Below are 24,791 nucleotides of genomic sequence, written 5' to 3'. Positions count from 1 at the left end.
GCATGACGTCGGCCTGGGGCACCGCCCGCCACGTAAGCGGGTGCTGCTCTCCAAGCTGGCTCCCCAAGGGCGTGATGGAGTTGACCAGGGTGGTCAGGTTGATGAAGTGCGCCACGGACTGCGGGTTTGAGGCTTCCGGTTGCGGGTGGATCTGGATGTCGTTCTGACGGTTGTGCAGCATGGCCGAGCCGCTGACCGTGTCAAAGGTCACGGTCAGAATGGAGTTGTCCAGCTGCAGCTGGCGCTCGGGGGTGGTCAGGTGCCCGACGGCCACAGGCTGCAGATTGGTAAACTGAGTCCCAGCAGCCGTGGTGATGGGGGTCACGGTGATGTTGGTCAAGCCAACGGAGCTCGATGGGGTGGTCACGTTTGGGTCGCCCAGCGTCACCACCACCTGCAAGAGTCACACATGACAGAAAACGGTCAGGAGTGTCCGCAAAGCAGACGGCCACCGAGCTTCACACGGCGTTTCATGACAGAGGCCATCATGGCACGTGGGGTGACCCTACACCTGCCCAGACGGGGAGGCAACCATCTTGTGGTGAAAGATTAAACAGGGTTAATTTTGCCCCAGAAAATAGAATTCTTGTGAAAGGGCGCAGCAGGACACAGACGCAATCAGGGGGCCCAGTGGCGAGGCCTGAGGACAGTATGTCCCGGGCTAGAGGAGGCCGGGGAAAAGGAGTAATGAGGACAGAAGGTGCGGCCCGCCTGTCCCGGTCACTGCAGCCCCGCGCCGTGCTGTGGGTTAACGAGAACGCCGACCACGAAGCACTGTACGGAGGCGCAGGCGCACACAAGTTCAAGAAGAAGCAGGACAGGGGCGAACGGCCAAATAAACTCAAGACGTGGGGCGCCTGGGTGGCTTAGTCGGTTAAGCATCCGACTTTCGCTTGGGTCATGATCTCGCGGTTCGCGGGTTTGAGCCCCGTGTCGGGCTCTGTGCTGACTGCCAGCTCAGAGCCTGGAGCCTGTTTCAGTCTGTGACTCCCTCTCTCTCTGACCCTCCCCTGCTCATGCTGTCTCTCTCTCCTAAGAAATAAGTAAAACATTAAAAAAAAAAAAAACTTTACAAATAAACTCAAGATGTGCGCCATTGCAATCAGTACCCAAACCGGGCACCGGACACACATTGATGGGAGATCTGGGAGCCTCCAAACCAAAGTGCTGATGCTGAGCAAACTGGAGGCTTCCGGGAAAAGGCTGGCTTCTCACATCCCCCCCTGGAGTGGTTACCTCCATCCCTCCCTGGGGTTGGGGTCCCCCCAGCATCCCTCCCCGGGGGCAGAGAGTCTCTGCATCTCTGCAGGGGCGGGGCCCCACTTCCACAACGAACGACCACATGGGGGCCACTCCTAACCTCCCAGGAACAGCCCAATCCCCAGCCAGGCGGGGGCGGCCGTCCCTCGCGCCCTCCACAGTCACGTCTAGGTCTAAGCTGGGACGCGCTGCTGGCACGAGCTCCCGGGATTAATGCCACGTGAGCCATGGGCCACCACAGGGCCGCCCCCGTGTCAGGCGTGTTCACAGGAGCACGTGTGGGGCCCGCGACTGGCGGAAAGGGGGCGCAACCTGCTGGATGCTCTGCACCGCGGAGTCGGTCTCGTCCCCGACACCAGACAGCACGGGCTCCTTCTCCGAGTACTCGCTGAAGGCAGCCTCCTCGGGCACCGGGGCCCCCACCGCCTCGGTCTCTGGCTTCTGCTTCCTCTTGTGGGCTCTCCTGGCGGCTTTCCCGTGCTTGCCCTCCGCCAGCTCCTCCTGCTCCAGACTCAGCTCGGGCTGCAGAAACAGAAGGCCCAGCGACGTCCCGCTCACCGGGTCGCATCCCCAGACCAGCCACAGGGGCCCCCGCACCGCATGGACATCTCCCCAGGCCACCACGCTGCCACAGAAACAGTGACTGCGGTGTGAATGCTCACTTGCACCTTGGGGATTGAGCTGTGTTCCCACTGGGTTCACTTTCTTTTACGAAGCGATGAAAATGACACATAAGTCTTATTTTAAAAGGCCGCATTTTGTGCCGGAATGTGAACGGTGTTTCAGCCTGGTGAGCTCGGCCGAGGCTGCCATGCCTCTCACGGCCATGCTCCCACCCCCCGGCTGAAGCAAGCGCACCAAAGAAACACTTGGATCATCAAGACGGGTTGGAGAGAACTTCATGGTCATCTCCTCTGGGGACAGCAATGGTGGCCAGCCATGCCGGGGACCTGTCCTGGGTCCGCTGGCACACTGTGACCGATTTCCTGATCCAGGCTGATGCCACGACTGGGCTCAGCATCACAGAGGCCACTGGGCGGCGGTGGCCGGCAAGGCTCTCCAGACTGGTCCCCGACCACGTCTCCTGGGCCGCTCATGCATCTAACGCGACATGATGCTACCCCGTGACAGACCCAGAGGAAGCCTGCCCGGGCCAGACCATCGTGGGATCACCCTTGGAGGGGCTGGACGTGGGTCGCGGGCCTCTGGGGCCCCACAGGCCTTCCTGGGCTCACGCACTACAACCCAGTAGTAAAACAGATGATCCTCTCTAGTATGGGTGGGCCTCATCCAATCAGTTGAAGGCCTTAAGAGGAAAACCTGAGGGCCCTGAGGAAGAGGGACCTGTGCCTCCAGGCAGCCTTCAGACCCCAGCTGCAGCACGAACCCTCTCTGGGTCTCAGCCGCCCACCCAACCTGCAGATTTAGGACTTACCACCTTCCATGACCACATGAGCCAATTCCTTAAAATCAACCTAAGTTTGTCTCTGCCCAGACGCCCCCACCCCCTGCCAATACGGTTTCCTCCGGAGAACTTGAATATTACTGTCTATTCTCTAGAATGAGATACATCAGTACTGAGAAAACTGAAGTCCCAGAAACATTACAGAAACTAGGAGACATTTCAAACAGCCTCGGGAGAGAGAACCGACTAGAAAACGAGAGACGCCTGTGAAAGGCAAGGCGGACTTGGGGGCTTGCCCAAAGGCTCCTCACAGCACCCGCGTGGGCCCCTCCGCCCCTCTCCCCGCCGCCCCCCGCACCTGCCCGATGCGCACCTGGACGATGCCGATGGAGGAGGCATCGATGGTGGTCGTCTCTGGGAGGTGGTCCAGGTCATCGATCCTCACGGCCAGGACCTACGGGTGGGCACAGCTGGTGAGCCCGGGGACGCCGCCCCGGCAGCTGACCCCGTCGTCCTGCCCCGGCTCTTCCTTCCCTCACCCCTGTTTCCGCGCCTCTCCAGTTTCTGAGAGGGGGTTACATGCAGGGGTGGGAGGGGCACACCTGCCCGCGTGGCATCGCACACCCACTTCTCCCCCCCCCGAGCGTGGAGACTCTCCTTTCTGCCTCTTTTTGCCCCGCACCATACCCTCCCGTAAGTGACTTTTCTGTCAATCTTCTGTTAGTTCAACCATGAGCAGAGCAGGGTTGGATACGAACAGCAAACCTGTCCCATGGACAATTACCAAAAATGAAACATTTCTACTTTAAACGCTGCTTTTGAACTTGACACAGGTATGGGAACTTCCTGTCAACTCTGTGATGAGGCAGCCCCTCGCCCCCACCTTCCCTCCATGAGCCACACTGCAGACCCCCATGCTGTCACCCACTGCCACTGGGGCCACCATACCCCCATGGTTCAGGGGTGTCCTGCCCCCGATTCTCTTCCACAAGCCAGGTCACCTGCTACCGTGGTGACGGAGTGAATTAGATCCTACGTGGGACAGTGCGGCGTGAGTGCGGAGAGAACGGGGTTCCCAGGAAGGCCTGGTAAAGGGGAGTCCCAAGAGAAGGGAATGAGCGTGGAAAAACTACGGAAGATCGGGGACAACCGTGAGTCTGTCTGAAGGCTTCTTTGCCCAAATGGCTTTGCAAGCACCTTTACGTTTTTGCCCAACTAGAGGAAAGTGAAAATTACAGACTATACACGGTGGGTGTGGCTGATTCAAGAAAGACAGCGGGGAACTGGGGTTCAGAGCCCAGGCTGGCCCTCCTCCGGAAGGACGGAACCCAGGGGGCCGCTGTGCGCTTAAGTCAACACAAATACTGACTGCGGCTCTGAAGAGACGAGCGTGACTCTCATCAGCACTGAGCACAGATCTAGACCGTGATGCTCGCAAAGGGCTGAGTAGAAGTCTCAAAGTGCCACTGACTGATCTCTACCACTGTCGCTGGTACCTCCACCACGACCATCACCATGACAACCCCAACCACCAGCACCACCCTGCACCATCACCATGACAACCATCAATACCACTGCCACCACCGCTGCCATGGCCACTACCATCACCACCATCACCGTCATCCCAACCCCACTGCCACCCCCTCCACCATCACCATGATACATACAACTGCCACCATCACCATCTCCATCGTCACAACTACCGTCATGGAGACCACCACCACCACCACCGTCACCACCGCCACCACCACCACCTCCTTGCTGACACACACACTGTCATGCAGCCCGGTCTCGGTGGCAGCACGAACAACCACAGCAAAGCCCACCCAGGGGTCCTCCCCCCACCATTCTGTTTGGGGTCACCCCCTCCTCCACGTGCTGCGCTTCCTGCAACAACTTTACCTCGTCCACCTCCTACTCTCCCCTCTATGTCCCACCCTAGACTGTCACGTTCAGGACGGAGAGACACATCCTGTGTGGCTGGCTTCCCAGGGCTCCCCGGCAGCGGCTCGACATGTGTGTGGCCCACGGAGAACAGGCCGAAGCCTCGAGGAACAAGAGCCAGGAACAGAAGGGCCACCGCAGGGAACAGAAGAGCCGCGGCCGTACTTCCTCTGCCCTTTGGCAGTCGCCCTTCCGGGAGGCTTGCCTGGCCCGGGGCGGGCGTGCTCGGGTGGGCTGTGCGTAACGCCGCCCCCACCTGAGAAGCAGGCACAGAAAGGAGACGCTGCACAGTGATCAGGTACTTAGGAAGTGATCTTTCGCCCCCGTAAAAGGACTCTCTGGACAAAAGCGTTCGCCGAGCGCCCCTCCGTGAACCAAAGCCTCTCTCTGCACCCAGCAGCCCCTGTCACACGCCCGGCCTGTGAAAACCCACCTCTGCACTCTTTGTTAGCCCCCGTAACTACATAAACTCATGCAGCAACAGAGAACTCGCTCACACCCCAGACTCCTCACGTGGGCTGGGGAGGCTGCAGCGCCCCCCCTGAGCCACCGGGATGTCGCCGTGGCCGACAGCTGTCAGTCAAGGAGACACCGACCCTCGGGCTCCTGCAACCCGACTGCTCTGCAAGGTGAAAGCCCTGGCCGCGCTGGAAGGGGAATGAAGTAGAGCTCGGGGGGGTGGGGGGGGTGTCCCATCCGCACAGGAAGAGCTCCAAAGGGCTCCCGGCGCTCAGGCTGGGGTCCTGAACCGGCAGCAGGGGCCAGGCGAGGCTCCAGAAGGAAAAGAGACACTCACTGTCCCCAAACTAAGGCAGACAGTACTGTTGTGGCTGCAAAAGTAATTTGTTTATTAAAAGAAACTCTTACAGATGGAGAGAACATGAAGATAAGAAATCACCCGTAACTTCAACTCCAGGAGACCATGGTACAATACTGTCTTCTCTTCTGCGCTGATCGCTTATTTTATTATTTTTTTAAATTTTATTTCATTTGTTTTGAGAGAAAGAGAGCAAGGGAGAGAGTCCGGTCGGGTGAGGGGCAGAGAGGGGGAGAGAGAGAGGCCCAAGCAGGCTCTGCGCTGTCAGCATGGAGCCCGACGCGAGGCTCGATCCCATGAATTGTGAGATCATGAGCTGACTGAAACCAGGAATCGGACGCTTACCCACGTGAGCCCCCCAGGCGCCCCGATCACTTACTTTGCACAGGTGAGCACTCATAGGCAGAACCAGTACCGTATACACTATACACGTATATCATGTACACAACGTATCCTTCTTCTTTATGAGGGCCATTAGAATTCTCTGTGAACCTGTTCACAGGAGCCAAGCCCCTTGCTACGCTATCAGGAACTTAGCCACACTTCTCCTGCTGCAATCCCTATCAAAATAGCACCGGAACAGTACCGTCCCGCCACCTCCCAGGGGCGCATCCGCTGGCCACAGTGCTCGACGCGTCCCAGCCAGCACGGCCATCTTCCATCTAAAATGCTCCTGCTCACCCAAGACGCGAAGGAAGGCAGTTTCAGTTAACATCTGCATTCCCGGGATTTGGTGGAGCTGAATGGTCTGCTGTGGGTTTGAACCTCACAGATTTCCTCTCCACACGTATGCTCAGTTCTTCATACATGATAGCCCCCTTGCTGAGAGGCCATCAGTACATACCAACAGCTTACACCTGCTGGTGACAGGCCTACCTCTCACGTATTTCCAGTCCGCCCTCTGCTGACCCTGTCGGCCTAGGGAAGTTCTAAGTGGCACGCTGTTCAGAGAGTCAAATCTACAGATGTTTGTGTTCGCGACATTTTTCGCTGATCTTACACTTAGAAAGTCTTCCCCCGGAGTGATCTGATACCTCTTCACCTGCATTTGTTTCTAGTTCTGTTTTTCAGTTAACTTTCAACAAGATACTAGCAAATCGAAACCAACAGGACATTAAAAGAACTCTTCCCCACTATCAAGTGGGTCTCATTCCTGGGCTGTCGAGGTGGTTCGATATTTGTGAATCTGCCAACATGACACGTCACATTAATAAAACCATATGATCCCTAAGAACCGTACAATCCTCTCAATAGATGCAGAGGAAGCATCTGACAAAATACAGCATCCATTCTTGATAAAAACCCAAGGGGCGCCTGGGTGGCTTAGTCGGTTAAGCAGTTAAGCATCCGACTTTCCCTTAGGGCATGATCTCGCGGTTGGTGGGTTCGAGCCCCGCGTCGGGCTCTGTGCTGACTGCCAGCTCAGAGCCTGGAGCCTGTTTCAGTCTGTGACTCCCTCTCTCTCTGACCCTCCCCTGCTCACACTGTCTCTCTCTCTCTCTCCTAGAAATAAAAACAAAACAAAACAAAAAAAACCCTTGACAGGTAGGGAGAGATGGAACATACCTCAACATCATTAAGATCATATAGGAAAGACCCACAACTAACATCCTCAATAGGGAAAAACCGAGAGCCTTTCTCCTACGATCAGGAACGAGAAGACAAGGATGTCCGCTGTCACCATTACGATGTAACACGGTGCTACACATCCCAGCCTCAGCAGGCAACAAAAAATAAAAGGCATCCAAATCGGCAATGAAGAAATCAAGCTTTCACTATTTGCAGACAATGTAATACTCTATGTAGAAAACCCAAAAGACACGCCCAAGAAACTTCTAGAATTAACACATGAATTTCGTAAAGTAGCGGGATATAAAATGAGGCACAGAAATCTGATGTATTTCTATACACCGATAACAAAGCAGTAGAAAAAGAAATCAGGGAATTGATCCCATTTACAACTGTACCCGGAACAATAAGATACTTAGGAATAAACCTAACCAACGAAGAAGAGCTCTACTACGAAAACTCTAGAAAGCTTACAAAAAGAAGTGAAGAAGACAAAAAGAAATGGAAAGACATTCCATGCTCACAGATAGGAGAAACAAATATTGTTAAAATGTCGATACTACCCAAAGCAATCTACACATTCAGTGCAATCCCTATCAAAATACCACCAGCATTTTTTTACAAAGCTAGAACAAACAATCCTAAAATGTGTACAGAACTATAAAAACCCTGAATAGCCAAAGCAATCCTGAAAAAGAAAACCAAAGCTAGAGGCATCACAATTCTGGACTTCAAGCTGTAATCATTAAGACAGTATGGTACTGGCACAAAAACAGACACAGAGATCAATGCAACAGAATACAAAAACCAGAAATGAACTCACAACTACATGGCCAACGAATTTTGAGCAAAGCAAGAAAGAATACCCACTGGAAAAACGACAGTCTCTTCAGCAAATGGTGCTGGGAAAACGGGACAGCGACATGCAGATGAATGAACTTGGACCACTTGCTTACACCACACACAAAAAGAAACTCAAAATGGATGAAAGACCTAAATGTGAGACAGGAAACCATCAAAATCCTAGAGGAGAAAGCAGGCAAAAACCTCTTTGACTTTGGCCACAGCAACTTCTTATTAGACATGTCTCCTGAGGCAAGGGAAACATAAGCAAAAACGAACTACTGGGGCCTCATCAAGACGAAAAACTTCTGCACAGAGAAGGAAACAATTAACAAAACTAAAAGGTGACTGACAGAATGGGAGAAGATATTTGCTAACGATATACCAGATAAAGGGTTAGTACCCAAGATCTATAAAAACTTATCAAACTCAACACCCCAAAAAACAAATAACCCAGTTAAGAAATGGACAGAAGACATGAATAGACACTTTTCTAAAGAAAATATCCAGAGGGCCAACAGACACATGAAAAGATGCTCAACATCACTCATCATCAGGGAAACACAAATCAAAAACCACCATGAGATACCACCTCACACCTGTCAGAATGGCTAAAATTAACAACTCAGGAAACAAAAGGTGTTGGTGAGGATGCGGAGAAATGGGAACCCTCTTGCACTACTGGTAGGAGTGCAAACTGGCACTGTGACTCTGGAAAACACTGTGGGGGTTCCTCAAAAAGTTAACAATAGAACTACCCTACAGCCCAGTAATTGCACTACTCAGTATTTACGCAAAGGATACAAAAATACAGATTGGAAGGGGCACACACACCCCACTGTTCATAGCAGCACTATCAACAGTAGCCAAACCTCGAAAAGAGCCCAAATGTCCAAACAATAGCCAAACCGCGAAAAGAGCCCAAATGTCCACTGACTGATAAATGGACAAAGAAGGCGTGGTGTGTATATACACTGTTACTTAACCATCAGAAGGAATGAAATCTTGCCATCTGCAATGACGGGGATGGAGCCAGAATGTATAATGCTAAGTGAAACAAGTCAGTCAAAGAAAGATACACCGTATGATTTCACTCCTATGTGGAATTTAACAAAACATGAACATATGGGAAGGGGGTGAAGACAGACGGAAACATCTACAAGAGAGTGTGAAGGAGAAAACGCTGAGGGTTGATGGAGGGAAGGGGAATATGAAGGAGGGCGCTGGTCGTGCTGAGCACTGGATGTTGTACTGAGTGAGGAATCATTTATTCTGCTCCTAAAAACAATATCACACTGTATGTTAACTAGAATTTAAATAAAAATCTGAAAAACAAACAGGCAAATGATGTAAACGCGCCAGACCCTCCTCTGGAACGAGAGCCCAGGAGAGCCAGTGTCCGCGGGTGCGCATGCCGCTGCTCCCTCCAGCCAACACCACGCCCGGCCCCACGCCACCTGGAGACCCCCACCCGCACCCTGGACCGGCCTCTCTGGGAGGGACGGAGGGCGGGGAACAGCGTGGGCTCCGGCCCTGCTGGAATCCCAGCGAGAACACAATCTATAGTTAACCTTAGCGGGGAGCCCAGTGGCTCAGGCGGTTGAATTCCCACTCTGGTTTTCAGCTTAGGTCACGACCTCATGGGCGCGGTGGGATCGAGACCCGGCCGGGCTCTGTGCTGACAGCGCGGAGCCTGCCTGGGATCCTCTCTCTCTGCCCCTCCCCCCGCTTGCTTTCTCTTTCTCAAAATAAATAAATAGACAAATCAATTTTTTAAAAATTTAAAATGTCAGCAAAAAATATGTTAGAGTCTATTTATTCCTTTATTCGTTCCCCGCCTCCCAGGTGCAGGCACTGCACGTCAGAGGGGAAGGAAGACCCCGGCCCTGCCTCAAGCATTGTGGCTCCACTGAGAGGGAGATGGATCCCCGAGTCGGTGCCGTGGGGTCTCCGGGCAGGGGCAGCGAGCACCGGGCAGGGGGAGGGGGTGGGGTGGGGGTCCCCGGGCAGGGGTGGGGTCTCACCTCGGGGTGCTTGCGCCGCATGTGCCTGCTCATGGACGCCCTGGTGGACACCTTGGTCCCGCACAGCTGGCAGCTCTGCGCCTCCACCTTGTCGTGGGTGAGCTGCACGTGCTTCTGCAGCATGTACTCGGTGACGTACTTCTTGTCGCACACGGAGCACGTCCACTGCTTGCCCACTGGTCTCACGCACGGGAGAAGAAGACAGGTGCGGGGCATGAGCAGGTCGCCCCACGGCCACGGCACAGGCGAGGTGGGGGCCGCAGGGTGGGGCGCGGCACGTGGGGCTGCTCCCGTTGGAAGGTTGGGGGGTGGGGACCGCTGGTGGGCTGTTTTAGGGGCCGCCCGTCTGCCCATGCCTGGCGCCCCGCTCACCCGTGTGGATGAGCTTGTGGGTCTCCATCGTGTTCCTCTCGCTGAACGTCTTCCCGCACAGCTCGCACATGAAATCTTTAATCCCTGCGGGGAGGGGAGGGCGCCCCAGGGGGCTTGACTTAACTCCTGGCCGGGCCCGCAGCGCACAGGCCGCAGGGGCAGGGAAACCGCAGGAGACCCGGGCAAACGCTCAGTCCACACCGCGGGGAGGAGCCGAGGCAGCTCGGCAAGGGCCTCCACGGTGAAAGCGGCGGGGTGCNCCCCGCGGGCCGCCGTCCACTCCCAGCGGCAGAGAACATGCTGCCGGGGATCGGACGCTTCTGAAGCTTCCCAGGTGCCCCTCCTGCCCCAGAGAGCTCAGTCTGCGGGGATGGCCCGGCGGGGCGAGCGCGGGCGGACCCTACCCATCTGACCGGCACCCCGGACGCGGACAGGAAGGTGCACCGCGAGCACGTCTAGTAAACAAGGTTTTCCCCAGAAACGCAAACAAGGAAAGCGATTTTAGAGGCCCGCTGCGCTCGGTCCTGGGAGTCTGCGGAGTCCCTGTGTGCGCGGGGCCCGGGCTTGCCGAGGGACAGGCAGGGACAGAGGCGACTATGTCCTGGTGGCCAGGGCGGCTGCAGGGTGAGACAGAACCCAAGGAGGCGCGTGGCCCATTCCCGGGCAGTGAGCCAGCTTCCTGGAAAAGGGGCTCCCCAGGGAGAGCAGGGCACCCGGAATCGCCCAGGGACGGGCCAGCAGCCGCGCGGTGGCCTGGATGCTCTGGGGGTGGTGAGTGAGCCGGGCTGTGGGTGAGCCGGGCCAGACGGTGCGGGCCCTGAAACCCAGGTTAGGGAGGGCACGGGGAAGCAACTAGAGACTCCCCTGTTAGCTTCAGGCACAGAATCACCGTCACCAGGGGCACCTCTGAGCTCCCGCGCCCCCCGATTCTCACTCTCACACGCGCTTATCCACAGGTAAACGTTTTATGAGAAAGGAACCCGTGTTTGTTGCTAGAGAGGCTGTTTTCCCCCTGTCGTATCACAGATGTCTATGTAAACTGACACGTATACACCATCACTTTCCACCAGCGCACTGTTCTCTGTGGACGCACAGACACGGAGATGCCCTGTGCCTCCCGCCCCAGACAACACCATGATGGCCAGCGGCCCGCATCCGAGCCACCTCAGGCGGACGTTGTGGGGCACNNNNAAGGCAAGAACACTAAGGATTGGCAGATGGCACCGGACGTCCCCAAGGTGAGCCGTGCAGGACCCTGGGCTCCCGTGTGTGGGGACAGCGATGCACCGGCCGGGACACCTGCAGGAGGGGACGGCCTGACAGCAGAGGCCGCCTGCCCACAGAGGACAGCGCTCAGAGAGCCGAGGACCGGGCTCCCTGCGAGCCGCAGATGGTGGTTACAATGGGCAGCGCCTCCCCTGCTCGCCCCGCCCCTGCCCACACCGCGTACTCACCCGTGTGCCGCTTGTAGTGCTTGAGCATGTTGACCTTCTGCGCGAACTTGCGGTGGCACTCCTTGCACTCGTACTCCTTGATGCCTTTGTGCAGCTTCATGTGGTGGCGCAGCGCGTGCTTGGTCTTCATGCCTGCGGGGGTGGGGGCGGGGACTCAGCCAGCCCGCCTGGCCTGCCTCCAGAGATGCCCCGCACCTCTCCTGGGTGCCTCGGGGCCCTCCTCCGCCCTGGGCCCGCGCCCCCGCAGCGCCCCGCACACGAGACTCTCCATCGCAACACCTGCACCCCACCCTGGCCCCCACCACAGTGCCGACGCCTGGGGCCCACCCTGGGCCAAGATGCCCCTCGCGGCACCCACGCCACACCCCACAACTAGACACCCCCACAGTGCCCATGCCTGAGACCTGCAACAATTTCCACACTCCTCACTGTGCCCAGAGCCCCTCACGGGGCCTGTGTCCCACCCAGTGCCGAGACTCCCCCTGGAGTGCCTACGCCACACCCTGGACCTTCCACGGGGCCTGGGATCTGGGCCCTCGGGCAGGCACAGATCGTGATAGGCGCACAACGAGAGGAGGAGGAGGTCGGTACTTGGAGGGTAAATCCCGCGAAGGACCCCCTCCAGCAGAGCTGAGACTGGCAGTTACGCCCTCGGAGGTCCAGGCATGTCTGGACACCCCATCTCATCAGGGGCCTGCCCAGACCTGGGGGTCTGTGCTCAGAGCAACCACCGTGACACAACTGAGTCACCCACAGAGACGTGTGCAAGCCTGCCAGAGAGTTCCTGTAGATCCTGACGGTGCTAATGTTAACGGAGAGGAGAACTCAGTTCTCTGGATGTCAGATCCGTATGGTACACGCACGGACTTTTAATCTGCCTTTCGTTAAATGTAACAAAGTCAATCTTGGCTGAAGGAAGTGAAATAAACTACAACCTCACTAACTTGGGCACTGAGAAGGGATGACCCTGGCACAGGGCGTGAATCACCAACGGGGAGGGGGGTCCTGGTACAGGTGTGAATCAGCAGTGGGGGGTCCGGGTACAGGGTGTGAATCAGCAGTGGGGGGGGGTCCTGGTACAGGGTGTGAATCAGCAGTGGGCGGGGTTCCAGCACAGGGTGTTCAGCAGCAGGTGGGGGGACCCTGGCACAGTTGTGAATGAGAAGTGAGGGTCTTGGTACAGGATGCCCTCCAAGTGGACAGTCTGAACAGGAACGGCGGGGGCCAGGGAAGCTGCGGGCAGCGATCACCAGGGAGTGGGTGCGCGGTGGCTCACAGCACAAGGCAGACGCGTGCACTCCTGCTGGCTACAGACTGATCTAGTCGTGAGCAGCGGACAGGTCACCGCTATCCCCGTCACACAGAAAAGGACCTGGGGAGGCTACCGAGCAGGGCAGCATCAGACCACCACCAGTGTGAACACAGTCCCCACCAGGTTACCTGGAAACCGCGTCCTGGGGATGGGGGAGGTGAGCCCCAGGCAGCTCTGGCTGGTACGCAACGCCAGGCCTGCACGATCCCTACACTGCATGCACCCAGCCTGGCTGAGCTGGGCCTGCGCGTACCCTGGGCCTTCCTGAACAGGCCGGCTCAGCCCCAGGGCTGCATGAACCCAGACCTGACTCACCCCAGGCCTGCATGCACCCTGGGCCTTCCTCAACAGGCCGGCTCAGCCCCAGGCCTGCATGAACCCAGACCTGACTCACCCCAGGCCTGCGTGATTGCTGAGCCTGCACGCACCCAGGCCTATATGAACATGGGCCTGCACCCACCCAGGCCTGTATGAACCCGAGCCTGCACCCACCCGGGCCTGTATGAACCCGAGCCTGCACCCACCCGGGCCTGTATGAACCCGAGTCTGCACCCACCCGGGCCTGTGTGAACCCGAGTCTGCACCCACCCGGGCCTGTGTGAACGTGAGCCTGCACCCACCCGGGCCTATGTGAACGTGAGCCTACACCCGGGCCTGTGTGAACCCGAGCCGGCACCCACCTGGGCCTGTGTGAACGTGAGCCTGCACCCACCCGGGCCTATGTGAACGTGAGCCTACACCCGGGCCTGTGTGAACCCGAGCCGGCACCCACCCGGGCCTGGCTGGGCTGGGAGAAGCCATGAGAACTGGCCCTCCGGGACCAGCAGAGGGAGCAGGAGCCTCCCAGGGGACGGTCCACCTAGAAAGGCTTCCAGGGCTACAGGACGGGAGACACGTGTGGGGCCAGCACTGACTTCGGAAGAGCGTTTTTCGCCTCATACACTATTTCCAGTTTCTCCATCAAAAACATCACATGCTCACAGTGAAAAGCTCCAGGCGACGAGAGGTGAGCCCCGAGGCTGCGGTCCGGCAGCTGTACAGGTCTCCCCGGCCCCCGCACACTGCCGAGTGCGCCGCGGCCACGCGCAATGGGCCCTCCGCCGTGCGGTCGCTCCTGTCAGTGCCGCCGTCTGATACTCGGCCGACACAGACGCGGCCGGTACGAGCTGCCACCGCGCTGCTTTCGGCAGTGACCACCACTCCCCCCGCCAGGGCGCAGTCCCGCCGCGGGCGCCAGAGGCACGGGGGAGGGCCACGTGGGAAGGGATGCAGAAAAGCAGGATAACGCAGGGACGGGGGAGAGGGCGCGGAAGAGGCCCGGATGCTGGCCCATCACGTGGGGCGTCGCGGGATTCCCTCAGAGGAAGCGCCTGAAAAAGTGATCTGGAGGAAGGGTCGGAGGAGCCCATAGCTACTTGGAGGAACAGCATTCCTGGTGGAGGGAACAGCCAGTGCAAAGGCCCTGAGGCCAACGTAAACAATCCCTTGGCGTTTCAAGCTGTTCTCTGTCACAAACTGCTTCAGCGACAGTCTGACGTTACTTTTACACCACAAATAGGCCTTTGTGCTATAAATTAAGAAGTTACTTTTCTAGCTGCGGCTAACAGTGCCCAACAGCCCACCCCGTGTGGCAATTTACATGCCACCTTCCCCCCACCAAGTCCACAGATGTGTCTGCCTCCTTCCGTTCACCAGTGCCGGCCGCTAGCCCAGGCTGTGCTGGGCACAGCGGCATCTCGGCTCTCACCCTCGAGGGGCCACCACCGAGGACATGAACGGAGGAGAGCCCCTGCCTCCTGCGTGCATCCAAAATGAACGGATCCTAAGTCACAAAGTGCCTTCGTGTCATAGGCCCAGAAGGGAAGTCACGACACAGCTCGCCCCCCATTCAGACCTCCCTCTGCAGCCAGCGTTAGCGACAAGTCATGCTTCTCCGTCCACCTTAAAAACACGTGTGAACAGCTCTAAGATGAACAGGCCAGATGAACTGCCACACAGTGGGGCTCTGATCGACTCTGTGTCGCAGCTACAACTTACTTTGGGGACGACGGCCATTTTTTAATAGGCCCAATTCTCAAGCCTGGGACGGGGGCTGGCCCTCTTTACATCCGTAAATGCCTGGTGGTTTGCTCCACGCGGGCCACACGGCCGCCTCACCAAGGTCTGTCCCGAGAATGTCACGGTACATCAAGGGATCCTGAACAAGAAGTCTTCCTGCGTCCCCTGGCCCCTCCCGGATCTGGGCACAGAAACTGTGGAGGGGGCCGGGGCTCACGCGACTTCTGCAGTCTCTCGCCTGCATAAATAGAGTCTTGCACTTTCAGCAAGAGATAGGAAGGAACACTATGCAAGAAGGCTTCCTGCAACATCGCTTGTGGTGATAAAAAGTGACACGCAAAAAAACCCTTAATATATAACTAAAGGGGTCTGGTTACAGGAATCCACGGGACGGAATCCTATCAGGGTTTTGAGAGAAAAACGAAGGCAGTATTGAGGTATTCTGACATGAAAACTCTATGAGGGACTTCCTGGTGAATACAAAGGCAGGGAAAAAACAGAGAAGCACAAGCGGTTGCTTGCATGTGGTTAAAGGCCGCGATCGGAAAGCGAAGTGACGACACCAATGAGTTGGTGGTGTGGGAGGTCACAGATGCGCCAGCCCAAGTGCCAATGCCAGCGCTCAGGAAAACACTCGGAATTCATGGAGGAAATCACAAGACGAAGCATTAAACACGCTTCTAGTATGACTGCAGGACACGTGGCAAGATGTGGCCCTTGCACCCATCCCTCCCCCCCCACCCCGCCAGGCCCTCCGGGGGACCCGGGTGTGGCTTCTCTCTGCCCCCTGGATGGAACGGCCCCAGCGTTCCATCTGCGCCTCTGACTCTCCCCATCTCTGTCCTCCTCCCCAAGGTCCCCCCCCCCCCCCCCCCGCCTGCCATCAGGGGGCAGGAAGTGGGGGAGGGGCTGGGAGAGCTATGGCATCACTAAGACAAGCACAGAAACATCTAGAAGGTTCCTACAAAACAGAAACTGAGGTTCTCTTGAAGAGCGTTAACAGGTCTGAGGCAGAAGCAACCACTTTACCTTGTGTGCCAGTTTGTGTTACCGACGGAAAAAGGGAATCAGGTGCTGCCTTGCTTTTCCAAGGAGTCAGCGCGCTGCCCTTGCACAAAGTGACTTTGGAGGACAGACCAGACCTTGTCACCCCCAGCGAGGCAGACGGGGCCGGGGCCGGGAGAAGGGGAAACGGTCACGTGTGCTCTCTCTGCAGTTCATTCTCTCTAAGCTCTTAACACGAATCTCATGGAAGTGCGCTAACGGGGGTTACAGGGTGAGTGGGGTGTGAGACGTTCTGTCTTCCTCCTACTTTTCTGTTTAATTTAAACAAGTGAAGGAGGAGCACCCAGTCCGGTCAGTTAAGTGGCTGGCCTCTGATTTCCACTCAGGTCGTGAGCTCACAGTGTGTGGGTGCGAACCTGCGCGGGCTCTGTGGTCACAGCGGGAGCGGGCTGGGGGGCCACCCCCTCCCCCCCTTCTCTGCTCACGCTGGTTCCCACTCTCTCAAAATAAATAATGAACTACGGAAAACCTTTATAGAACACAACACGTTTGGAAGACCTAAAGGCAAGGCAGTAGCCTGACGTGCCCGGTCTGCGGGGGCAGAGCGGACGCCTCACCCGCCCCACCCCTTCCACGCAGGGGTGCTTTGTTTTTCTAAACAGAACTGGGTTAAAAATTTACCATGTCCTGCGATGACTTTTTTCTCATTTTACTTGCAGATGTGAGGTCTTGTGTTAATAAGTTTCCTACTCCAGCAATTTCACCCGACGAAAGCCAAGGTCCCAGTCCCCACCGGTCACGACAATCCCGACTCACGCGGGAGGGTCCGCTCAGCCGCAGGGACGCGCCCCCAGGCTGCGCGCATGCGCGGAACCACAGCGGTGCTTACACTACCATGGGGGCCAAACAACCGCTGCCTGCGCTGTCGCCCCTCTTTTACAGTGACTTCCTCGAGCCTCGAGTCCACGGTGCCCTGCGGCCTCCTGGGCCTCCCGGGCGGTAACCCTCACGTAAACGCGGCGCCCCGCCCCCGCGGCGCCCCGCCCCCGCGCACCTTTCCCGCACTCGGCGCACAGGTACTCGCGGATGTTGTCGTGCACGCGCATGTGCTCCTTCAGCATGTCCTTCCGCGCGAACGACTTCCCGCACTGCTCGCAGGCGTGGCTCTTCACCCCTGCACGGCAAGCACACCAGCGCTCGGACCCGCGCACCCACATCCCGGCGCGTCCGCGGCTCCCACGGGACCCCCGCCCGGGCTCTGCGCGCGTGAGAAGGCCCACGGCCGGGCGCTACCTGTGTGGATGAGCTTGTGCCGCTCCAGGTTCCCGATGCTGTTGAAGATGCGCCCGCAGATCTCGCACGGGTGGATGTACCTGCAAGCGGGCGCGAGCCTCAGGACGCGCCGCAGCCGCTCGCGCCGGCCCCGAGCCCCTTCCTCACAAAGCGGTCCCAACAAAGCAGCCACATGCGGGGCGCCAGACACACATTTAAGCCCGAACGGGCTAAACTGTGCACCCCTCAAAGTTGAGGCTGGAGCCCTGAGTCCCGGCCTCCAAAACGTGACTGCTTTTGGAAGCAAGGTCCCCACACAGGTCATGAGTGAAAGGTCAGGTCATCAGGTGGCCCTACTGCAGGATGACTGACATCCTCACTGCAAGGGGGTTGGGACACAGACTGCACGGGGGAGACCAGTGAGCACATGGAGGAGGCTGCGGAAAGAGCCAGGTGGGAAGCCCGGGGCCCTGCGCTCCCTGATCTCACACCTCGCAGTCCCCACGGCCGGTCCGGCAGCCCGAGCGGGCCACTCCGGCCTGTCCACGGGGCGGCCGCTGGCTTGCTCCTGTACAGGGCACTGGCCACGGGCTCCAGCCTTCCGCGGGGCCGGGGCCCCGGGACCTAGCCACGGTGGGGAAGCGGGGTGGCTCGAGTCCCGCAGGCAGGCCGAGGACCACATGGTTACGCTGCAGCGCAGCCGACCCGTGCGGTGGGGCCGCGGGTGAGGGAGGCAGGACCCACGGCACACGGGATAAAGGAGGTGAGCCTGCTGCCCGCAAGACCCGGGCCGGGGAGAGACAGCCCCTCCCGCCAAGCCCCTGCCATCGCCCCGGGCCCTGGGACCCCAGCCCCGGGAGGCCTCACTTCTGCACGTTGGGGTCCGGCAGGTTCTCCCGGTGGATGACCATGTGGGCGTGGTAGGTGGCCTTCAGCGCGAAGCGGCGGTTACAGGTGCTGCAGCCATAGCCCTTCTCCTTGTGCACCTCCATGATGTGCTTCAGGTACTCCTTCCCGCGGCCGAAGGTGAGCTGCCGACAGGGGCGCCGCTCACACCCGCGCAGGCCTCCCGCCCTCCAGCTCAGGTCACACAACCGGGCGCCGAGGCTGCGGTGACAGCCCACCACCCAGACCGGACAGAAGAGACTCCCAAGGGCAGGGCCAGTGCCGGGCAAACTGCAGGGGGGGGAGGGAGTGGGGGGGCCACCTGCTTCCCCTCCAGACCCGCCCGCACCTGGGCCCTGTCCTGCTCGCCACCCACCCGACCTCCCTGACGGCACGCGCGGCGGCGCAGGAACCCGCGCTAGGTAGGGAGCGAACTGCGTCTTTCCCGAGCAGTGACGCCTAAGATGGGGCCCACCGTTCACTCAGCAAGGGAACGACCACGTGCCGCACAGCCTCCAGACATGGGCCCCCCCCACCCCCAACCCGGGTCAGCCGCGCGGCTGCACACAGACCAGCCACTGGAGGCCCTGAACCCGATCCGTGTGAGGAGGGGGAGCCGCGCCCAGCACCCCCGAGAACCCACGCAGTGTATCTGCGGGAGGAGCCTCCTTCCCGCCAGCGGGGGCACGAAGGCGCACGGCCAGTACCTGGCACCGCTTGCAGCTGTACTTGTGAGGCTCGGAGTCCGCGCTGGTGTCCGAATTGTCGTCATTCTCTTCCGAGGAGATGCCGATCTTGCCGATAAACTCCTCCCTCTGGTGGTCGTCCATCAGCGCAATGTCCTGGAAAACGCAGTGGCCAGGTCCGGCTTCCCACACGGGCACAGAGGCGCTAACGGGTCCCCGGCAGCGACCCGAGCCCGCCTTCGGAGGGCGAGCGCCTGCCCGGAGCCGCGCAGCTGGGGGCCCCTCACCTGCGCCCGGCCCAGTGTGATGCTCAGGAAGCCCCGTTTCTCTGGCAGGAGAGACGTGGAGGCTCGGGGGGGACAGACTAGCATCCCAGGTCCCGGCGAGTCTAAGTGCCCCTCACCCCCTGACTAAAGCTCCCGGACGTTCTTGGGTCCTTCCTCCCTCCCCGGCTCGGTCCATGTGGCTCAGCACCTGCACAGGGGAGCCTCTCACACTCATGCTTCACACACCTCCCCCAGCCTGCCTGTGACTCACACCTTCTCAGCGAAACCCCAACCTGTGCCCGGGGCAGGGGCTGCCAGGGAACAGATCCCGCACCGCGGGCGGCAGCCCCGAGGGCACGAGGGCTCACCATCCTCTCCGGCCCGGGCACCCCCTGCCGTTTCCGCATTTGCTGCCCGGATCAGCACTTCTGCCCCGGAAGGGTGCGGCAGGGGGTCACGGAAGCCCGCGTGAAGAGAGGCGACGGAGCCGAGCGGGCAAGTATTTAGGAGGCTGGCCGTGAGGGCCCGCCACGCCTCCGCGTGACCGCCCAGGAGAGGGCCGTGCTGGCACCTTGAAGTGGACGTGGATGTGGTCCCTGAGCACGTCCACGCGGAAGAACTTGCGGCCGCAGATCTCGCACGTGTACTTCTTGTCGCCGTGCGTCAGCAGGTGCTTGTTCATGTTGCTCCGGCAGGAGAACACCTGGGGGTGGGGGCGGGGCCTGAGTGACCACAGGAGACCGCGGTCATCTCCCCAGGACCCCTCCCCGCTCCGGGGTGCCGGGGTGCCGAGCGGACTAGAGCTCGGTGGTCTACGCGCGAGCCTGCGTGATCACAGAGCCCCAGCCATGCTCCTGTCTGCACCGCCCGCGGGATCCGGCTCAACGTTACTCCCTCCCTTCACCGTGTCGCCAGGACGTGGCCCATGAAGCCAGTAAACACAGAAACAGCCGCGCTTCTCTGAAAACTGGCATCAAAGAAGAGTCCCCTCCTCCGCGGCCCGGGCTTCCGCACCGTGCCGTTTCCAGCTGTGTGACGGGGGTGGAGGCTCAGGCACTGGCCTCCCCTCGGCCGCTGCGGCGCGGTGGCCCTGTGGCCTCCGTCACATAGCTCCGGGGACAAGACAGCAGCAGAGCCCACCTGAGGGCCCCACTCGCCGGGGAGTCTCTGTCCAGACGCCAGTCCTGGGACCACAGACACCCTGAGCGCAGGCGAACTAGAGCCCGACCGGCCCCATGCGCTCCAGGAGGAGAACACGAGAGGTGAGCGAAGGGAGGCGATTCACGAGGAACAGGTGGCTACTATTTTCATGGTGACCCGGGGCCAACCACCCCGTGGCCGCAGCTCTGGGGTGCTGGGTGGGAAGCTGACTCGACAGGTGGGGAAGGCAGGCCTCCTGGGGGGGGCAGCGGGTCAAGGCAGACACGGGTAAGGACAAGAAGTGGTCGGACCCGCAAAGAATTCGGTGTTAGCAACACCTGAGCATCACCTTGCCGCACACGGGGCATCCCGAGGGCTCCTTCTTGTAGCGGACCAGGTTCTCGCCGCCGGCGTCCAGGCCCTCCCTCTTCACGCGCCGCACTCCTGGAATGCCGGCCACCCAAGCAAGAGAGTGAGTGCACGCGGTGCACACCGCCACCTGCTGTGAGGCCGGTGTGGCAAGGCCGGTGTGGCCGCCTGGGCAGTGATCGCGTGAGGGGCACCCGGCCCTGGACGCGGCCATGCAACCACGGCACCGACCGGCTTCAGGGAAGGAACGGCTGCATGTGCCCCCGGGAATCAGCGACACACTTCGTGCCTCTGAAGGACTGGGCCACGCGAGAGCAGTGTGGACGGGGAGGCTCACAGGGAAAGGGCCGCCTGGTGCTGAGGCCGGAGACGGGCTTTCCTTTGGAGGCTCAAGGCAAAGGTCGGATTCTTAAACGTGACATTTTTTTATTAAAAAGACACCAATATTTCTCCTCGCAAATTAAATCGGTTGATCAGGCAGATAATGCCCATAAGCCCCTTACGGTTTTAAGACGTAACTTCGTAACTGGGATCAAAACAGATTTTTAGAAGTTCCCACAGAATGGGTAGTCTTTGAAGAAAAGAAAGGAGTTCGCTCTCCTCGTTTCTTTCTACACAGCTAACCCATTCTGGAACATTCTCTCATCCCATGGTGTGAGTGCAGGGCTGGACTTAAGAACACCCAGCGAGCTGGACATGAATAGTCATTCTCCAGAAGGTTCCCAGAGGCATAAAACGCCTCAGATCTAAAGCAGTGGTTGGGACTATGCTCCAGTGAAGAAGGAAAACCCATGAAACGTGTTATTCATTCCTGCAGAAAACGATCTGACTGGTGTTATCGGTTATAAAATGCAGTAAAATCAAGCCCAGGCACCCGTCCGTCAGGGAACACTGAGGGCGGCATTGACGGCGACTGGCTTTACCGGCAGGGTCTCATTCAGCCATCCGCCGGCCTAGAGGGTCGGGCAGAAAGCCTACCCCCACTGCACAGGTGAGGAAACCGAGGCACAGTGGCTTGCCCAAGGCCATCCAGTCATTACGTGGGCACCAGGTTTGGCTGGACGGGCCCAAGCGCGCCACCCACAGGTCACAGACCTCGTGAAGCCCTGGGAACGACAGCCAGGTGAAAAAGCGGAGTGTGAAAATTACACAGATGTGACCCGCCTTACACTTCTCACACGACTCTGCGTTCTTTTTCAGCAAACATGGACCTCATCTGCAATTCATTATAAAGTGATTCTTTTTGGACTTTCACATAGAGGTGCTCTGGTTGCTGAGTGTCGCTTACTGAGGGTTGGGCAGTAGGAGACAAGGGGCTTCTAGAGGAAAAGCCAGGATCAGCACAACTGCAATGCCAATGTCAAGAGGCTCTGTCTGAGCCGGCTCCGGAACAAAGTCCGGGCATCACCCGCGGCCGGGGTGCGTCCCCATGACGGATGCCTGCGCCTTCCCACTCGGGGCCCCTGTTGCGCCGCTCCGCGCCCGCCCTGCGGGGCCACTGCACTCCTCGCTTCCGTCCTCTCTCGCTCCCCGTCCCCCCTGTAACTGACCCCATGGCCATCCATCTTCCTCTTGCACCTGGCTTCCCGTGGACCCGCCAAACAGACAGGCAGCCCCTGGGCTCCCCTGCTCCAAATGGCCTGGGCCATGTGGGGTCCGCAGGGAGGATGAGGAATGAGGGAGAAGCTACTTAGACCCCAGGCAACCACTCCTGCCCAGAACATTCTGCTCCATGAACGAGGCTAAAAGCACACCCCACACACAATTTCACGTGCTGTTTTTTTCCCTGCTCTCTGTCATACTAAAAGCATTAAATGCTTTTAACGAGCACATAGTATTTAATCCTATAAAGAATCAGTTTTTTGGGGCGCCTGGGTGGCTCAGCCGGTTGAGCGTCCAACTTCAGCTCAGGTCATGATCTCACAGTACGCGGGTTCGAGCCCCACATCGGGCTCTGTGCTGACAGCTCAGAGCCTGGAGCTGCCTCGGATTCTATGTCTCCCTCTCTCTCTGCCCCTGCTCGCGCTCTGTCTCTCTCAAAAATAAATAATCATTAAAAAAAACTTTTTCTAAAAAAGGAATCAGTTTTTTTTTTAACTCTTTCCCCGCAACGGAACGTTGAGGATGTTTGCAAGAGTTCCTGCGGACGCGTAGCCCTGTTAAGCCCCCTCGGTACCTCTCTGTGCCTGAGGACACCGACCCGTCTGACGGCGTGGCCAGACCGCGTCCCGGTTGGCTGTGCCAGCAAACGCGCCGCCCGCCCCNCCCTGGGAACGACAGCCAGGTGAAAAAGCGGAGTGTGAAAATTACACAGATGTGACCCGCCTTACACTTCTCACACGACTCTGCGTTCTTTTTCAGCAAACATGGACCTCATCTGCAATTCATTATAAAGTGATTCTTTTTGGACTTTCACATAGAGGTGCTCTGGTTGCTGAGTGTCGCTTACTGAGGGTTGGGCAGTAGGAGACAAGGGGCTTCTAGAGGAAAAGCCAGGATCAGCACAACTGCAATGCCAATGTCAAGAGGCTCTGTCTGAGCCGGCTCCGGAACAAAGTCCGGGCATCACCCGCGGCCGGGGTGCGTCCCCATGACGGATGCCTGCGCCTTCCCACTCGGGGCCCCTGTTGCGCCGCTCCGCGCCCGCCCTGCGGGGCCACTGCACTCCTCGCTTCCGTCCTCTCTCGCTCCCCGTCCCCCCTGTAACTGACCCCATGGCCATCCATCTTCCTCTTGCACCTGGCTTCCCGTGGACCCGCCAAACAGACAGGCAGCCCCTGGGCTCCCCTGCTCCAAATGGCCTGGGCCATGTGGGGTCCGCAGGGAGGATGAGGAATGAGGGAGAAGCTACTTAGACCCCAGGCAACCACTCCTGCCCAGAACATTCTGCTCCATGAACGAGGCTAAAAGCACACCCCACACACAATTTCACGTGCTGTTTTTTTCCCTGCTCTCTGTCATACTAAAAGCATTAAATGCTTTTAACGAGCACATAGTATTTAATCCTATAAAGAATCAGTTTTTTGGGGCGCCTGGGTGGCTCAGCCGGTTGAGCGTCCAACTTCACCTCAGGTCATGATCTCACAGTACGCGGGTTCGAGCCCCACATCGGGCTCTGTGCTGACAGCTCAGAGCCTGGAGCTGCCTCGGATTCTATGTCTCCCTCTCTCTCTGCCCCTGCTCGCGCTCTGTCTCTCTCAAAAATAAATAATCATTAAAAACACTTTTTCTAAAAAAAGAATCAGTTTTTTTTTAACTCTTTCCCCGCAACGGAACGTTGAGGATGTTTGCAAGAGTTCCTGCGGACGCGTAGCCCTGTTAAGCCCCCTCGGTACCTCTCTGTGCCTGAGGACACCGACCCGTCTGACGGCGTGGCCAGACCGCGTCCCGGTTGGCTGTGCCAGCAAACGCGCCGCCCGCCCCGCCGCCCCCCCGTCCCAGGGGCTCCCGCGCAGGGCGGGCGCTCACCTTCCAGGTGCCTGCGCTGGTGGTCGAGCATGACGTCCTTGCGGTAGAACATCTTGTTGCAGACCTCACAGGCAAACTTCTTGTCGCCGTGCTTCTTCTTGTGCTTGGAGAGGTTGCTGTTGGTGGAGAAGAATCTGAAACACAGCTCACATTGGAACGTCTTGTCATCTGCGCAGAGAGCAAGCAGACACACGGCGGCGGTTAGGTAGGTGACAGCGGACGCAGGACCGCATCCCTGCACACCCAGTGTGGGAGGGGCGAGGCGGCCCCGCTGACGGGCAGGGGCGCACGAGGGCCACACGGCCGGGAAAGCCATCGTGTGAGCCCGCTGGGCCTCGCCGGGGAAGACAGACGCCAGGTCCTCTCCGTCACTGCCAGGCCACCCCTGCCCCCGACCACACGCCTCGGGTCATCCAGGCGTGATTCTGCACGAGAGAGGGTGAACGACCACCGGCTTGGCCCTCACCCTCCACCCACCCTGACTGCAGCACTGACCCCAAAGCTGCGTCCCTGCTGCCCCGGGCTGAGCCCCCACCCGTCACCTGCCCCTTCTCTGCCACCTTCCCACCCCACATGCACAAGTGCCCACTTTCCGCCACTATTCTCAGGACTGTCTTGTTCTAGGTGCCTCATTACCAGGCA

At 58.8% G+C, this 24,791-nt stretch overlaps 1 protein-coding gene across 1 annotated transcript in view; it reads right to left on the bottom strand.

Moving 5' to 3' along the window:
- PRDM15 (PR/SET domain 15) overlaps positions 1-24,791 on the bottom strand; it is a 61,827-nt gene that overhangs the window by 56 nt on the left and 36,980 nt on the right. The window contains exons 14-25 of the mRNA XM_077755374.1: positions 20,662-20,756; positions 19,744-19,875; positions 18,928-19,062; positions 18,203-18,366; positions 17,357-17,436; positions 17,118-17,237; positions 11,689-11,820; positions 10,235-10,318; positions 9,863-10,038; positions 3,039-3,119; positions 1,573-1,782; positions 1-394 (exon numbers count right to left, since the gene is read on the bottom strand). The exon at positions 1-394 is cut by the window's left edge and continues 56 nt beyond it. Coding sequence (XP_077611500.1) covers positions 1-394; positions 1,573-1,782; positions 3,039-3,119; positions 9,863-10,038; positions 10,235-10,318; positions 11,689-11,820; positions 17,118-17,237; positions 17,357-17,436; positions 18,203-18,366; positions 18,928-19,062; positions 19,744-19,875; positions 20,662-20,756 — 1,803 coding nt within the window. The remainder of the gene's footprint in view (positions 395-1,572; positions 1,783-3,038; positions 3,120-9,862; positions 10,039-10,234; positions 10,319-11,688; positions 11,821-17,117; positions 17,238-17,356; positions 17,437-18,202; positions 18,367-18,927; positions 19,063-19,743; positions 19,876-20,661; positions 20,757-24,791) is intronic.

The sequence above is a fragment of the Crocuta crocuta genome, unplaced genomic scaffold, assembly GCF_008692635.1.
Source record: "Crocuta crocuta isolate KB4526 unplaced genomic scaffold, BGI_CrCroc_1.0 scaffold675, whole genome shotgun sequence".
In the NCBI taxonomy this organism is placed as follows: domain Eukaryota; kingdom Metazoa; phylum Chordata; class Mammalia; order Carnivora; family Hyaenidae; genus Crocuta; species Crocuta crocuta.
The sequence above is the reverse complement of the archived record's forward strand: the minus strand, read 5'-3'. Positions and strand labels throughout refer to the sequence as shown.